This window comes from Oncorhynchus mykiss, chromosome 10, assembly GCF_057628025.1.
Source record: "Oncorhynchus mykiss isolate SJ-2025 chromosome 10, ASM5762802v1, whole genome shotgun sequence".
Lineage (NCBI taxonomy): Eukaryota > Metazoa > Chordata > Actinopteri > Salmoniformes > Salmonidae > Oncorhynchus > Oncorhynchus mykiss.
In genome coordinates this window covers 22,346,516-22,360,679 of record NC_143031.1, presented here as the reverse complement: position 1 = coordinate 22,360,679, position 14,164 = coordinate 22,346,516, and the positions used below count along the sequence as shown (strand labels likewise).

The following is a 14,164-nucleotide window of genomic DNA, read 5'->3' as shown; positions in this document are numbered from 1 at the left end:
CATCCGGCTTCTTCACCTGCGGGATTGTCTGAGACCAGCCACCCGGACAGCTGATGAAACTGTGGGTTTGCACAACCAAATAATTTATGCACAAACTGTCTCAGGAAAGCTCATTTGCGTGCTACTTGTCCACACCAGGGTCTTTATGTGACTGCAGTTCGGGTAAAAAACTACTTCAGTTTACAAATGCTCACCTACGATGGCCACTGGCACGCTGGAGTAGTGTGCTCTTCGCGGCTAAATCCTGGTTTCAACTGTACTGGGCAGATGGCAGACAGACAGCGTGTATGGCGTTCTGTGGGCGAGCGGTTTGCTGATGCAAACGTTGTTAACAGAGTTTCCTATGGTGGTGGTGGGGTTATGGTATGGGCAGGCATAAGCTACGGACAAACACTATTGTATTTTATTGATGACCATTTGAATGCACAGAGAGACTGGTGTCTTACCTGAGGGAGAGAGGAGTTTCCAGGTAAACGAGGGTTCTGGTTTGCCACTGGCTTGGCACATCAGCGTGACGTTGGAGCCTTCGTTGACCACGATGCCCTTCGACAGGTTGATGATTGTGGGGGGCACTGCAAAACACAGAGAAAATTACACTTGTTTGCTATTTGTTTCTGTTTGAGCATTTTAACCAAAAAGTATTGTAGTAACTTTGTTACTCAGAATTTGGATTTAAAGATAAATATGACAATATTATTGAAATATAAAATACTGTAATAATGACAGTTGCGAGGAACGCATTCCATTGAATCTCATATCAAGCTAGTGCTGAAATAACTACATCAGAGCATTTCCTATAACCTATAAGCAAGCCTCTGTAAAGTGAAGGAATGCACAGAAAAAGGTAACCTTTCCTGACATTACTGTTTACCCTTAAAGGCATTCACTGCTGGTACAGTGGACTGAACAAAGGCCAGAGCTATTCAACCACAACCTCAATCAAAATGTTACTGTGTCACAGGAGTTATTCCAACTTGAAGGAAGATAGTGTATTAAATAGGCCTCAGTTTGCTGTTTGGGCCATGGGTGCAACTTAGGGCCATCGTAGACTGCTCACCATCATTACAGTCAGAAAAGTTAAGCTAGAACCAGGCCTACTCAAGTTGAGGGGTAAGAAGAAAGAAACAAGTACACTAAATACTACTATGTTTAATGAAGCAATTTCTACCCATCATAAATATATGCTTTTATACACAAAATAGTATGTGGCACAGACACAGCAAACCATTGCTGCAAACCACAGCTGTGATCTGAAGATACGAAAAGCATGACCTTGATCGTTGCTGAATGCAGATCCAAAGCAACGAGAAACAGCCAGCAACTATCAGGAGTGTCTTACAAGAACACACATATCTCAGCTTTTACTTTGCACCTGCTCTCCACTCAAAAGCACTGAAATTTTAACCTTAAAGACTCGGAAACCAGTCGTTCAAATGAAAAGATTTTCGAAAAGCAGAAGCACCAGGAAAAACCCTTAACCTAAAAACGGTCAAAGTGTGAAAGGGAGCATGTTGAGCTGCTATACTAGAAGGTATGTTCTGAAATTAAGCAAGCCTTACAATTTCTTCCACTTCTGTCCCTCTGGACCTGCCACCAGCTGCAAATCATAAGCGAATTAGCCATGAACATCGTCCAATACAGTGCTTTTCACTGCCACTAGGCATACTTCCTTATACTGTACATCCGGCATAACTGCATTTGAATAAGACATGGAAATATAGTGATATTGTAAGCTACATTGAAATGAGGCACTGTGCGAGGCCAAGGAATAAGTATGTTCCACATCTTTCCTTGAGGAAGTATCATGTCGGACTACCAAATAGAATGTCCCCCACATGTGACGCTTTTCATCTCTCCAGCAAGTGTCTGCCAAACCAAAGAGAGGTGTTTTGACATCAACGGACACGTTTGGTTTCCTCCGTCTCTTTCTTCCTTTTTAACTTTCAAGGATTTCTATTTCCAAGAAGACGAAGACAAGTAAAAAAAAAAAAAAAGAATTAATTTCGAGAGGATCCTTGTGTAATTGGTTTTCTGTTCAGTATCTGAAAAATGCAAACGAGACAATTCACCTCGTGGCTGATGTATTGATTGCCTTTGAACACAATTTGAGAAGAGTGCAGTGCAAGGCCTAATCCTTGTCTTTGTGGAACCCTTGCAGAACACGAAAAGGAAACAGTCAGCACAAATATACATGTAACACAATCATATTATTTAGGGAGCCACTGGGAATAGAATGGACTACACTGTGTAAGCACGTGCCACTCCCTAAAATGCTGAAACCCCATTTAGAATTTGATGGCAATTTGAGAACTAAATGTGTGTCAAATGTCACCTGGAGACCTGCCGCTTTAGTCGACAAGCCAGACGAAGAACTAAAGCGTAGGTGACTCTTCACTGAGTCTCCCCTTCCCCTAGACACACACCAACACATACTGTATACCCACAGAGAGGATGAAGGACAGGGTCATCCACAGTTGAAATCAGTCTTATGTACTGTAGTAACATTGGAAATGGTGTTTTTTACAATGGATAAAAGTAGACAGAGCTACAAAATGGTATATAATACAATGCATTTTTTAGGAACAATGGGAAGGTAATTCTGCTTTGAAAGGTGATAAACTTGTTAACTCACTTTTGAGAAAATGGTCTTTGAATAGTTTTATACCTACTGGAGAGCTCTCCTTTGTCTACACCCATTCAGCATTGTTCACACCCTCTTAAACCAGCCCCACCCATTTTTTTTAAGCATTCACGTGAGGTCATGTGCTAAACGGTGAGTAGATTAAAAAGTCCAGATAAACATATTTCATAAATATTAGATGATGCTTACCCAGACACACTTATCTAAATTGATGGGTCATGTGTCTGGGGGTTATAGCATTTATTTCACATCTTGCCAAGTGGCTGGGTCTCCACAGAAGGTGTAAACAGTACAGCTAAATGGTTACTTGCATAGTAGCAATATCAGAAAGTGTCAATATCAATAAAATATAATATACATATGTACAAGAACAATATCAGTGATAGATGAGGTAGATATATAAAAAATAAAATAGTAAGCAGCAACGTGTCAAATCAAATGTTATTGGTCACGTACACGTGTTCAGCAGATGGTATTGCGGGTGTAACAAAATGCTTGTTTCTAGCTCCGACAGTGCAGTAATATCTAACAAGTAATATCTAACAATTTCAAAACATGTACCCAATACACACAAATCAAAGTAAAGGAATGGAATTAAGAATATATAAATAGATGGATGAGCAATGTCAGAGCGGCATAGACTAAGATACAGTACAATAGAATACAGTATATACATATGAGATGAGTAATGCAAAATATGTAAACATTGTTAAAGTGACTAGTGTTCCATTTATTAAAGTGGCCAGAGATGTCAAGTCTATGTACAGTATATAGGCAGCAGACTCTAATGTGCTAGTGATGGTCTAATGTGCTAGTGATGGCAAATGTGCTAGTGATGGTCTAATGGCATGTGTTTTAGGAGCAGTGGCGATCCATCATCCATGTCAGGTGGGGGTTTTGAGCACCACACTTTTAGATAAAAAGTCATTAGAATTTTTTGGGGGGGAGGGGTCTTGCCTGTTTTGCTTGTTATTTTGGCATTAATACATGTCACATATCAGTTTGCAAACAATGCAAAAAACAAAAATATCATTGAGTTAATGACGCTGCATACAAATATGGTCTCTTTTTTTGCTTTCTTGAGTAAGGCAGCTCCAAAATGCAGGTGTTTCAGCCTAGCTCAGTGCTTTCTGTGGTGGTGGGGCTAGCCAGCAGAAAATACAGAGCCTGATTGGCTCAGCTATCTGTCATCCCCAATTCTAAGATTAGGGCTCGAAAATGTTTGCCCCGTGGGTTCTGCCATAGAGTTATATTAGAAATGCCCATCCAAGAAGGCTCAAGGTCATTGGACACAGATAAAATTACATCAAATCACGTTCTATCTACAGTATCTTTCATTGGACTGATCATGTCAACGTCTTACTTTCAAAGTAAGAGCTAGCAGTCATCATCAGTTGTCATCAAGTCGACAATCTACTGGCAAATCCTTCTTAATCCTTGTCATATGAATAGAAATGATGAAGGGAAATGATATATAAAATGTATCGGCGCTCATCAGCCATTGTACATAAAGATTACACAACAAATTGGAAATCGCAAATTCAACAATGAATCGTTTGGAAGGAATCAGTGGCTAACTGCAAGTGTTGCAAAGAAACCACTAACGTTAGCCTGTCTTTTGTTTAGACATGTGGCTAGCTAGATAAACAACAAACCATAGAGTACTAGCAAGTCAAACCGATTGTCATAGCTAGCTAAAGTTAGTTAGCTAGCTAACATTAGTCTATAACTAAACAATGCGAAATGGCATTCTGAGATAACATTAATACACAAAGATCATAAACATAATGTTAGCTAGCGAGCCAGCCATCTAACGTCAGCTAGCTAACTAACAGTAAGCTTTAACTTGCAATGAAAACAAACTTCCTGACAAAATTAGAAACGTAATATCTGAAACTGTAGCTAGACTCTTACCTGTATACATGGATGAATGCTTCACGGCAGACTGCAACCCCTGCCATTAAATAAGACATGTTGTTTCCGTTTTGCATGTACAACTTGCTTGGGCCGTTGTTGTGTCAAGTCACTCTGCACACGGTCAGTGTGAACCAATGCCATAAGAATCATTTTAAGCTTTAGCCCCCACCCAAACTCTGACCATTTTACTCGCCCTAGCAGAGCTGATTAGGCTGTTTTCATGTTACCCAGAGCATTCGTGACTATAACTGTGCTCCTGGCAACAATTTAATGACACTTTTTGCCAACGTTTACTGACACCTGCCAATATTCAACCGGTACTGAGCATACGTAAATTCATCAGTTATTCTGCGCTCTGGTACACTCAGACGAGAGTGCTCTGAAAGCTGTTGCAGTGACATTCTATTGAAATGGATACTTGCATACTGTAGTCTTTTGTTAAATTTAATTACATGATACATTTTTAAAAGACAGGATTACCCTACACATACTGACCAGCTCAAATGAGAAGAAGCATGCTATATGGCAGACCAATCCAAACTCATCTCTTGGCATGTCCTTCCCACTCATCATCTCAGCTAATCATGGCAAGCGGGAAGGTTGATGTTTTTTAACCAACTAGGCTCGTAATTTAACAAATGTATTTGTATTTACAGATGCCAAACAGGTTTGTTATTAAGGCACATGTTGGCATTTCTGCCCCCCCAAAAACATTTTGATAAAAATAAAAAGTTTAGGTTCAAACGGCTCTCGTGTGAAGTAGTGACCCATGACATACGCCTAGTTTCCTGAAACGGGTCACTAATAGTATGTAGTATATACTCATTAAGTATGTAGTATGCAGCATGTTAGCATGGGTATTCGAACATAGCTTGCGTTTTGGTTCACTTGTGCTGTAGTAGTTAATCAAATTAGGGGTGTAAGTATTCTTTAGTTGAAGAACGGAATGCGAGTAGTCATGTCACTGTTGAACTTAATCTGACTGCTCTTATTGTTTAACATGGCATGGCTCCATTCAATGTATTTTTTAATAAAAAAATTTACCCCTTTTTCTCCCTAACTTCGTGGTATCCAATTGGTAGTTACAGTCTTGTCTCATCACTGCAACTCCCGTACGGACTGGTCTGTGCAGGTAATGTGTTAATATTTAATAGAAACTGATATTCCAACTGAAATCCTCATATCAAACAGACCAAAGTCTACATGGAATTGACATCTCCTCTGCCAACACAGTCTTTAGTCTAAACCCAGTTGATACTGTCAAATTGGTATACTACCGTTTCATGACTGTCCTGATCAGGTCTGGTTACAGGAGACCACAACCCTACAGATTATCTCTCAACCCCAACAGAGGAGGAGAGATCTAGGGGTCTGAAGATGAGGGGGTTTTATGACCTCTCACACCCCTGGTAAATCTCAGGCCACAGACAAATTCCTTTGTCCTGTTACTATGGAGAACCAGCCTCAGAACATTAACATGAAATAAAGGGACTTTGGAACATTGGTTTCTGTCAGCCATAATGGTGGTCATGACGATAGATGGAATATGAAAATGTATGTCATTTTTGTTTTGTTATTAAAAGGTTAATAGATGACGTTATTACGAAAACATTGTAACGTGAAGAGTTTTCCTAGAATATGTTTGAAGTTTATACATTGTACGTTGTATGGAAAATACCCAAATCAAAGAGAATGTTTTGGGGAATATGAAATGTTAAGTTAGTTGTCTAAAATTGGATTTGAATAAAATCTAGACCTTGCCTCATTAACTTGGTACGCCCAGACAATTGCCCTAAAGGCGGTTACGCCCACTTCTGACCCAAGGGTATAAAACCTGTGAGAAAATAATTCACAGGGAAGACTACGTGACACAAGCTGCAGCCAAGGTCTAAAAAGTCAACGAACCCAGAACGCAATGCAAGTTTGAAGACAAAGAAATCCTTTTCTACCCAAGCTACGGATGAGTAGCTGTGTCTAAGCGGGTGAATTCAAGTCGAACCACCTAGCCTCCATCTCCCATCGAATTGTGGTATCTAAAGGGTTTCATTCCTATGCTGTGAGCTCTGAGCTACAGAGCGGTCTGTCCTCAGAAGACCCCTTCCAGAGCAAAGGGTGAGGGAACAGACTCCTAAGCCAAAAGGACACTGACATCGGAAGGACGATCAGAGAGGTGCGCCGAAGTAGTGCGCCATCGAGCAGCCTGAACGGTCCACACAGAGAATCCTCTGAGATCATCCCCACGTAATTACATCATTATATTCTGACCCATAAGAGCGGCAGTTTGGGGCAAGGCTAGGGTTAGAATAGCATAGCTGACATTCACCCAAATGTATATTTCTCTCGTGTACTTTCTTTTTTCTCTCTCTCTTTGAAATCCCCATTTTGGGTAACACGCGCCATTGTGTATTGGCCCATTATATATTATTAGTTCTAATCAATAGCCTATAATGTGTTTTGTCTATGTGTATCTTTTATCATCATTTTAGCTTTTTTAGTAAATAAATATTCAACTAAGATTTGTGTGGTACAAACTCATTGGTGAGACCCGGGTCCATGCAGATTCACGGGCTATACGACGTTCAGAACGAGATTGGTAGAGGTAACTGGTTAATTAGCGGCTGTTGTAAAATCGATATTCTTTGAGTTAATTTGGGAAATAGAAACTCAATAAAAACTAGTTTTCCCAAGGTGCCCCAGGTTAATTAGTTAATAATTGCTTGATTCAGTTAATCACGCAATTAGAAACGTTAATCATTCGATGAACAACAGTCATCACATTAACTAATACAACGTCACGACAACCGTATACAAATGGCTGTATTTTCTAGACTTTGCATGTCAGTCAGGCAAGGAAAACTAAAATCTTTGGGTGTTGTCCAGGCAGGAAATGGCACATCATCTGAAGATATGAGAGTTTTTGTGATAAAAAAGTTTGTATTTACCTGATTTGTTTGATATTAACAGTTAATGATTATATACTTATCAAATAGTAAGACATATATGTTCTGTTAAATGCTGTGTTTCTATAAAGAGATGGTTTCCACTCTAGCTTCCTGCAGTTAGTCTGGGCATATGGACAAGGAAATGGGTTTTTGCTAGAGATAGCTTGAACTGACAATGACTTTGTGATAAAAACCTAAAGCCGGCATTCTATAGACAAGATGTGGTCTGTGTGACCCGAGATAGCCTGAAATAATTTAGAACAATCCCTCATTAAATAAAGATGATTGTTGGAAGATGACAGTCTCTCTCAGTATGAATTTCTACAACATTATCAAGTCCACCAACAGAGAACACAACTGGAGGCTGCTGTAACAAAGACAACCCAGACTCTTGCCCTCTACAACCGTGTAACCTAAATTTGACTATATCTAAAATATGTATCTCATATTTGTATTCACTGTACCCCCTCCATTGTGTGATAATCTACCCCTCTGTGTGTTACAGTTATAATGACCTGAGGGGTTTTACCAGCGGCAGCCATTTAGATGATGCGTTTCAAATAATTGTTAAAAACAATATTCACTGAATTCGGAAAGTATTCCGACTCCTTGACTTTTTACACAATCTAGACACAATACCCCATGATGACAAAGGAAAAACATGTTTTTTAGAAATGTTTGCAAATGTATTAAAAATAAAAAACATAAATATCACATTTAAGTATGTATTCAGACCCTTTACTCAATAGTTTGTTAAAGCACCTTTGGCAGCGATTACAGCCTCAAGTCTTGTGTATGACGCAACAAGCTTGTCACATCTGTAATTGAAGAGTTTCTCCCATTCTTGTCTGCAGATACTCTCAAGTGCTGTCAGGTTGGATGAGGAGCGTCGTGCACAGCTATTTTCAGGTCTCTCCAGAGATGTTCGATCGGGCTGAAGTCCGGGCTGTGGCTGGACCAAAAGGACATTCAGAGACTTATCCCTAAGCCACTCCTGCTTTGTCTTGGATGTGTGCTTAGGGTCGTTGTCCTATTGGAAGGTAAACCTTCCCCTTTTTTTATTTAATCAATTTTAGAATAAGACTAACGTAACAAAAGTTGGAAAAGGTCCAGGTTTCCGAATACACTGTAGCTCTATCAATGGTTTACTTCGAATAGTAAGTGAGCGTCAACATTCATGATAATGATCTCCTTATTTCGATGAATCAACCATAAGCAGCTCTTAATATTTGGGAAGCTTACATACAAATTTAGCTAAAGACGTGCATCTTGAATTCATTCAATAATTTAAATTAAAAGGACAGAAAGAAATAAAGTCCCCATTTGTTAATCACTAAAACATCCTCAAGCATCATTCAAAATATAGGCCTATTTAACGGTAGTCATCCAATTGATTTTTCTATCTTTACCAACCATATTTCTACGCATGTGAATAACCAGCCGAGTGCAGAAAAATACCTTTCAAAGCCAATAAAGTGCTTACTGTGAGGGGCTTTCTTTTTATATTGCACAGTCTGTCACATGGCCAATAAAGAGATCGGTCTGTGTGTCCCAAATGGCAATCTATTCCCTACATAGTGCACTACTTTTGATCAGGGCCCTTTGAGCCCTGGTCAAAAGTGTTGCACTATGTAGGGGATAGGTTGTCATTTGAGACACAGCCTGTGTATGTGTTACCACCAGATTGGAATTCTCCAACCTTTATGAGGTAAAGCATGTTAAATTGCTTTTTAATAGAGCTGTACCTTCCCTTCACTTTTGAAGGAGGATTTCAGAGCTTCAAAGGATTCTTAAGTCAACAGGCTGCTATGCTGAATCAAAATTATTTGCTTCATTGCTGGCTGGTTGCAAAGGCCCTTATATATTCTTAAACCTAGAATCCCAGCTGCTTTACCATTGGAAGATTACAGAAGATGGAGATTCTCCCCTTTATGACTGCACATTTGGTGGTGTGTGTGGTCTGTGGGATTGTGATCTGTTATTAAATGAAGGCCTTACCTGAACAAGGCCCTGTGATAAATATTCAACCTTCCTAAGTTCGCCCATGTCACCCTGCTCCTCCGCAGACTTCTCTGGCTTCCAGTCGAAGCTCGCATTATCTTTAAGACCCTGGTGCTTGCCTACGGAGCAGCAAGGGGAACTGCCCCTCCTTACCTTCAGCATATGCTCAAACCCTACATCCCAACCCGGCATTTACATCCCACCCCTACGGGAGGGTAGCTCCCACTCAGACCAGGCCAAGCTCTTCTCTGTCTTGGTACCCCAATGTTGGAACAAGCTTCCCCCTAAAGTCAGCACAGGGTAGTCCCTGCCCAAATTACAAAAACGTCCCGAAACCATACCTCTTTGAAAAGTATCTTAAATAACAACTCTCAAGACCCCCCACCACTCCCTTTCCCGTAAAAAAAATAAAGGCATTTCTCCTTTCCCACTAGCACAGACTTCGCTGATAAATACTTTGTTGAGGGAAAATGTACTTGATACGACTGTGATGTGTTGTTGCCTCACGTAGCTATCTTAAGATGAATGTACTAATTGTTAGTCACTCCGGATAAGAGCATCTGCTTAATGACAACATTTGTTTTTTTAAATGACACAAAAATAACTGAACCCAATTATTTCAAAGTACAGGTTACTAAAACCAGTGAATCTCAATTAGACAACTAGGATATCCACCATAATAACTACATGTATCTTAAATGTGATTGCAAACAAAAAAGGTTGTTTCAGTAAACATCCAGGTGAAACCAATCGTTCCAACGCTGTAACATCTCACATACAGCTACTTAAGTCGTAAGCAATCCATTTTATTTAGTTCTTTTTCCCCAATGTGACAAGATGTTCTTGCTCCTCAGTAAAGAAATAAACACCCTTATAATGAATTCATCTTCTCTAATGTTGGATCCACAGCTGCGGTAACAATGTTTGCATCTTGTGGAAATGTCAAATGATTTGACATGCAAATGATGGCCTCCTCCAAGCATTGATTAACATGCACATTTGGTAATCAAGCTCAGCATATTTGCTGCATCTTCATTTCCACTGATACAATTTGCCTTCTATCATAAACAGGCCTGGGTCATTCCTTTGAGTGAGCTAGCTACTTTTGCGAACATTCCCTCTTCAGTTCTCTGACCCATTAGATAAGTAATGAAGATCTTACAATTTTACCTGCTTAAAGTATATCCCGTGATCCCACAGGTACAGTAGCTAAGATTCAATATATATATATATTTTGGGGGATTTACAGACATTTTCTAGGTTCATTCAGGGGTTTATTTGTATAGACTATACATCAACATGACTTGCAGACAAAACATGAGGCTTATCTGGGTATTATGGCTGATTGTCCATCTTATTCACCAAAAGGAGTGATCTACTGCTGTGGCCCTGTAAGGTAATATTTGAAGTCACTCAATAAAACACCTTGTTAGAAATAAGATTGTCAACAGGTTGGCCACTTTGCAACCCAAGTCATAGACTGTTCTCTTGTGGGGTACTGAAGTACCAAGTCTGGAAACAACAGGACCCTTTTAATAGCTTTGATTTGGATGAAGATTTCTACTTCAATGAGTTGGTGGCACAAGACACACTGCTTATCCCGGATCAAACCCTGACACTCGGAAGAGAAAGAGACGGCGATATCGAGGTCGATATGCAGGTACCCTTATGAAACTATGCTGCCCTACCAAGCAAAAAGGCAGTAACTGTTCATAGCATGGAACTGAGAAAAACTGTTGTTATTTACCTTGTTTTCACAGTAACTTTATGCAGTTACTGCTAACATGACCCCCATTTTCTCCAAAACACAATATGAGGCAGGACACTTGTCCACATGATTATGCATGTATTTAATGTATCTAATTTAGCAAAAATGACCAAAAAAAATTTGACCAAATTAGCAGTTACTGCCCTTTTGCTTGGTAGGGCAGTATGGCGATGAGTAAATCATTCTCCTCTACCCTCTGTTCTATTGGCAAATGTACAATCACTGGAGAACAAACTGGATGAGCTCCCTTCGAGACTATGCTATCAACGGGACCTGAAGAAGTGTAATATCCATGTTTCTCAAAACTGGACTGAACCAGAACGTGAATAATATTCTAGCTGTTTTTTCTATGTATAGGCAGGACAGAATGGTAGTGTTGGGTAAGCTCAAGGGGGGTAGTCTGTTAACAAAAGCTAGTGAACAATCTCTAATATTAAGGAAGTGTCAAGGTTCTGCTTGGTTTAGAATACCTCATGATAAGCTGTAGACTACACCCAACAAGCTGTATAGGGCCATAGGCAAACAAGAAAATGCTCATCTAGAGGCAGCACTCCTAGTGTCCGGTGATTTTAATTCCGGAAAAATTAAATCCATTTTAACAAATTTCTACCAGCATTTCACCTGTGCAACTAGAGACGAAAAAAACTCTAAACCACCTTTACTCCACACACAGAGACGCATACAAAGCTCTCCCTGCCCTCCATTTGAGACACCAATCCGGACACTAAGAAATCCCGCTACGACCTCAAACGAACCATCAAACAGGCAAAGCGTCAACACAGGACTAAGATCGAAGTCTACTTCACCGGCTCTAACGCTCGTTGGATGTGGCAGGGCTTGCCAACTATCACAGATTACAAAAGGTAAACCCAACTGCGAGCTTCCCAGTGACGCGAGCCTACCAGACGAGCTAAATGCCATCTATGCTCGCGTCGAGACAAGCAACACTGAACCATGCATCAGAGCAACTGTTGTTCCAGATGACTGTGTGAACACGCTCTCCGTGGCTGATGCAAGTAAGACCTTTAAACAGGTTAACATTCACAACGCTACAAGGTCAGATGGATTACCCAGGTGTGTACTCCGAGCTTGCGCTGACCAGCTGGCAAGTGTCTTTACTGACATTTTCAACCTCTCCTTTACCCAGTCTGAAATTCCTATATAAAGCAGACCACCATAGTCCCTGTGCTCTGGATCCTGGACTTCCTGACGGGACACCCCCAGGTCGTGAGGACAGGCAACAACAAATCCGACACATTAACCATCAACACGGGGGCCCCTTAGGGGTGCGTACTTAGTCCCCTCCAGTACTCCCTGTTCACTCACGACTGTGTGGCCGTGCACGACTCCAACACTCTTATTAAGTTTGCCAACGACACAATGGTGGTAGGCCTGATCACAGACAATGATGAGACAGCCTATAGGGAGGAGGGAGGTCAGAGACCTGGCAGTGTGGTGTCAGGGCAACTACCTCTACGTCAGCAAGACTGAGGTGATCGTGGACTACAGGAAATGAAGGACGAGCATGCCCCCATTCACGTCAACAGGGCTGTAGTGGAGCAGGTCAAGGGCTTCAAGTTCCACAGTGTCCACATCACTAAGGATTAGAGGTCGACTGATTATGAATTTTCAACGCCGATACCGATACCAATTATTGGAGGACTAAAAAAGCCTATGCCGATTAATTTTTATATTTGTAATAATGACAATTACAACAATACTGAATGAACACTTATTTTAACTTAATATAATACATCAATAAAATCAATTTAGCCACAAATAAATAATGAAACATGTTCAATTTGGTTTAAATAATGCAAAAACAAAGTGTTGGAGAAGAAAGTAAAAGTGCAATTAGTGCCATGTAAGAAAGCTAAAGTTTAAGTTCCTTGCTCAGAACATGAGAACATATGAAAGCTGGTGGTTCCTTTTAACATGAGTCTTCAATATTCCCAGGTAAGAAGTTTTAGGTTGTAGTTATTATAGGAATTATAGGACTATTTCCCTCTATACCATTTGTATTTCATTAACCTTTGACTATTGGATGTTCTTATAGGCACTTTAGTATTGCCAGTGTAACAGTATAGCTTCCGTCCCTCTCCTCGCTCCATCCTGGGCTCGAACCAGGAACACAACGACAACTGCCACCCTCGAAACAACGACAACAACCACTCCAAGGCTCAGAGCGAGTGACGTTTGAAATGCCATTAGCGCACGCTAACTAGCTAGCCACTTCACTTCGGTTACACCAGCCTCAACTCTCGGGAGTTGATAGGCTTGAAGTCATAAACAGCGCAATGCTTGACGCACACCGAAGAGCTGCTGGCAAAACACACGAAAGTGCTGTTTGAATGAATGTTTACGCGCCTGCTTCTGCCTACCACCACTCAGTCAGATACTTAGTCAGATACTCAGTCAGATTATATGCAACGCAGGACACGCTAGATAACATCTAGTAATAACATCAACCATGTGCAGTTAACTAGTGATTATGATTGATTGTTTTTTTATGAGATAAGTTTAATGCTAGCTAGCAACTTACCTTTACTTACTGCATTCGCATAACAGGCAGTCTCCTGCAACAAGAGGCAGGTCGTTATTGCGTTGGACTTGTTAACTGTAAGGTTGCAAGAGGTTGCAAGATTGGTTCCCTCGAGCTGACAAGGTGAAAATCTGTCGTTCTGCCCCTGAACGAGGCAGTTAACCCACCGTTCCTAGGCCATCATTGAAAATAAGAATGTGTTCTTAACTGACTTGCCTAGTTAAATAAATATTAAATTAAAGGTGTAAAAAAAAGGCTAAATCCCCAAATACCGATTTCCGATTGTTATGAAAACGGCCCTAATTAATCGGCCATTCTGATTAATTGGTCGACCTCTATTAAACTTCTTGCTT

The 14,164-nt window shown here is 40.5% G+C and overlaps 1 protein-coding gene across 8 annotated transcripts in view; it reads right to left on the bottom strand.

Moving 5' to 3' along the window:
* The window catches only part of ntm (neurotrimin), a 436,848-nt gene that overhangs the window by 51,195 nt on the left and 371,489 nt on the right, over positions 1-14,164 (bottom strand). For all 8 annotated transcript variants that reach the window (XM_090186151.1, XM_090186155.1, XM_090186152.1 and 5 more), the window contains one exon: positions 447-572. In XM_090186151.1, the coding sequence (XP_090042277.1) occupies positions 447-572 (126 nt within the window). The remainder of the gene's footprint in view (positions 1-446; positions 573-14,164) is intronic.